A 2,087-nucleotide genomic window follows, 5' to 3' on the forward strand; every position below is an offset into this window, starting at 1 on the left:
TAATGGACTAGAAAGTGTGATCGTCCTGAGTTCTTTATTAAGTTTATGAAGGTTTTACAGCAATCTAAATGTGTGTGTATTAACAGTCCATTACCCATACCCAATTAAAATATTTCAGGTGAATAAAAGTAAAGAGGTAAGATTCACACTGCTGCAGATCACTCATTCAACCCTCCACCAGACTCCAGTTGGGGACTCCAAGTTCTGCTAAGAAAATAATCTCTGGGAAAATATGTTGGAGCTCAACACTTTTCTGGAAGCCTCCTTCACGTCCTTGTTCCTCAAGCTGTAGATCAGGGGGTTCAGCATGGGGATCACCACAGTGTAGAACACTGTGGCCACCTTGTCTGTATCCTCACTGTTGCCTGAACTGGGGCGGCAATAAGTGAAAAGGATTGTTCCCTGTAAGACGACGATGGCTGTGAGGTGGGAGGCACAGGTGGAAAAGGCTTTGTGCCGCCCCTCTGCAGAGCGCATCCTCAAGATGGTGATGAGAATAAACAAGTAGGAGGTGAGGATGATCACGATGGTGATGATCTCGTTGAACGTGGCCACAATGTATAGCATCAGTTCATTCAGAGTGACATCAGAGCAAGCAAGAGATAAGAGAGGGGGCAGATCGCAAAAGAAGTGGTTCATCACATTTGATCTGTAAGAGGTGATCTCAAGAGCTAAACACAAGTGAATCAGAGAACACACAGTTCCACAGAGGTAGCAGCCAGACACCAGCTTCACACAGAGTTCCTTGGACATGGTGACCATGTACAGCAGGGGGTTACAGATGGCCACAAAGCGATCGTAGGCCATCACGGCCAGCAGGAAGACCTCAGTGATTCCATAGGCACAAAATAAATAAAACTGCACCGTGCATCCTAGGAAGGAGATGCCTTTATCTTTGTTCAAAATATTATCCAGCATCTTTGGCACGATGATTGTGGAGTAGCAGAAATCCACAAAGGACAGGTGGCTGAGGAAAAAGTACATGGGAGTTTGGAGTCTAGCGCTTGCCTGAATCAGAGCAATCATGCCCAGGTTGCCCAAAACTGTGACTCCATAGATCAGAAGGAACAACGTGAAAAGAAAGACCCTGAGCTCAGGGGCATCTGTTAACCCAAGGAGAATGAACTCTGTCACAGCAGTGCAGTTCTCCCCCCTCATTTCCACCATCTGTCAGGCTTGGGAAACCAAATGATAAGTTTTGTATTTCTTCTAGAAAAAGCGAGAAAAAAACAGGTTAATATTAACTTCAGAAAAATACAAAACATTGATAATGAACAGGATATTTATGAGCTATAACAAAAACAGCACTGTCATATAATTCAAAATAGCAATTGTCTCAGTGGATCCTGCTGGTGAAAATGGACTTAGGTATCAGCAGAAAACTTAAATGATTCCAACTTTATCAATTTATAGATTCAGATGATCGATTAAAGTTCAGCGGTTAGATGGGATTTTTAATAGATTCAATGACATAGTTCAAAGGTTCACAGAAATTATCTCCTGTTCTCTGAAAAAATATTAAACTCTGTCCAGCAGAGTAACACCTACTGTGATTCTATAAAATATAGGCTTTTTAATTTTTAGTTGAATCTCTCAAAAACATAAATTTGAAAGCGAAGTTGTCCACAATTCCATTTTTGAGAAATGTGACAAATTTTTGAGATGTATGGTTTATGAAAACCCTTTAAATTTAGAATTATGAATAAAGAGGATTAAAATATTTACTGAGAATGATCAATTTACATATCAAATTAACAAAGTGGGTTAATCAATTATGATAGTAACGATCTGTGCTAGTAAAAACTCAGGAAGATGGAACTCTTCCTTAAATTTTTCTGGAAAGTAATTAGGTCACATACATTAAGTCTTAACTCTGACAAAATAAAAAGCTATCTGCTATTTTTATGAGAGATTTTATTCTTAATAAGCTGCCATAAGATATATTTAATTGCATTGATTAAATTGTGAATAATGACATCCACAGCTACATTGCAGCAGTGTTTATAATATTAACAATGGGAAAATTCAATTATCAAAAATAGAGCAATTGTTAAACTTTGGTGCATCATATCCTGAGTAGAAAGCTA

The 2,087-nt window shown here is 38.8% G+C and overlaps 1 protein-coding gene across 1 annotated transcript; it reads right to left on the reverse strand.

Moving 5' to 3' along the window:
* Positions 1-207: 207 nt before the first annotated feature.
* Positions 208-1,158, reverse strand: LOC105308454 (olfactory receptor 5L2-like). Its single transcript, XM_011384424.1, has one exon. It carries the CDS (start codon positions 1,156-1,158, stop codon positions 208-210), a length of 951 nt encoding a protein of 316 aa, XP_011382726.1.
* Positions 1,159-2,087: the final 929 nt, after the last annotated feature.

Source organism: Pteropus vampyrus, unplaced genomic scaffold, assembly GCF_000151845.1.
Source record: "Pteropus vampyrus isolate Shadow unplaced genomic scaffold, Pvam_2.0 Scaffold579, whole genome shotgun sequence".
NCBI lineage: Eukaryota > Metazoa > Chordata > Mammalia > Chiroptera > Pteropodidae > Pteropus > Pteropus vampyrus.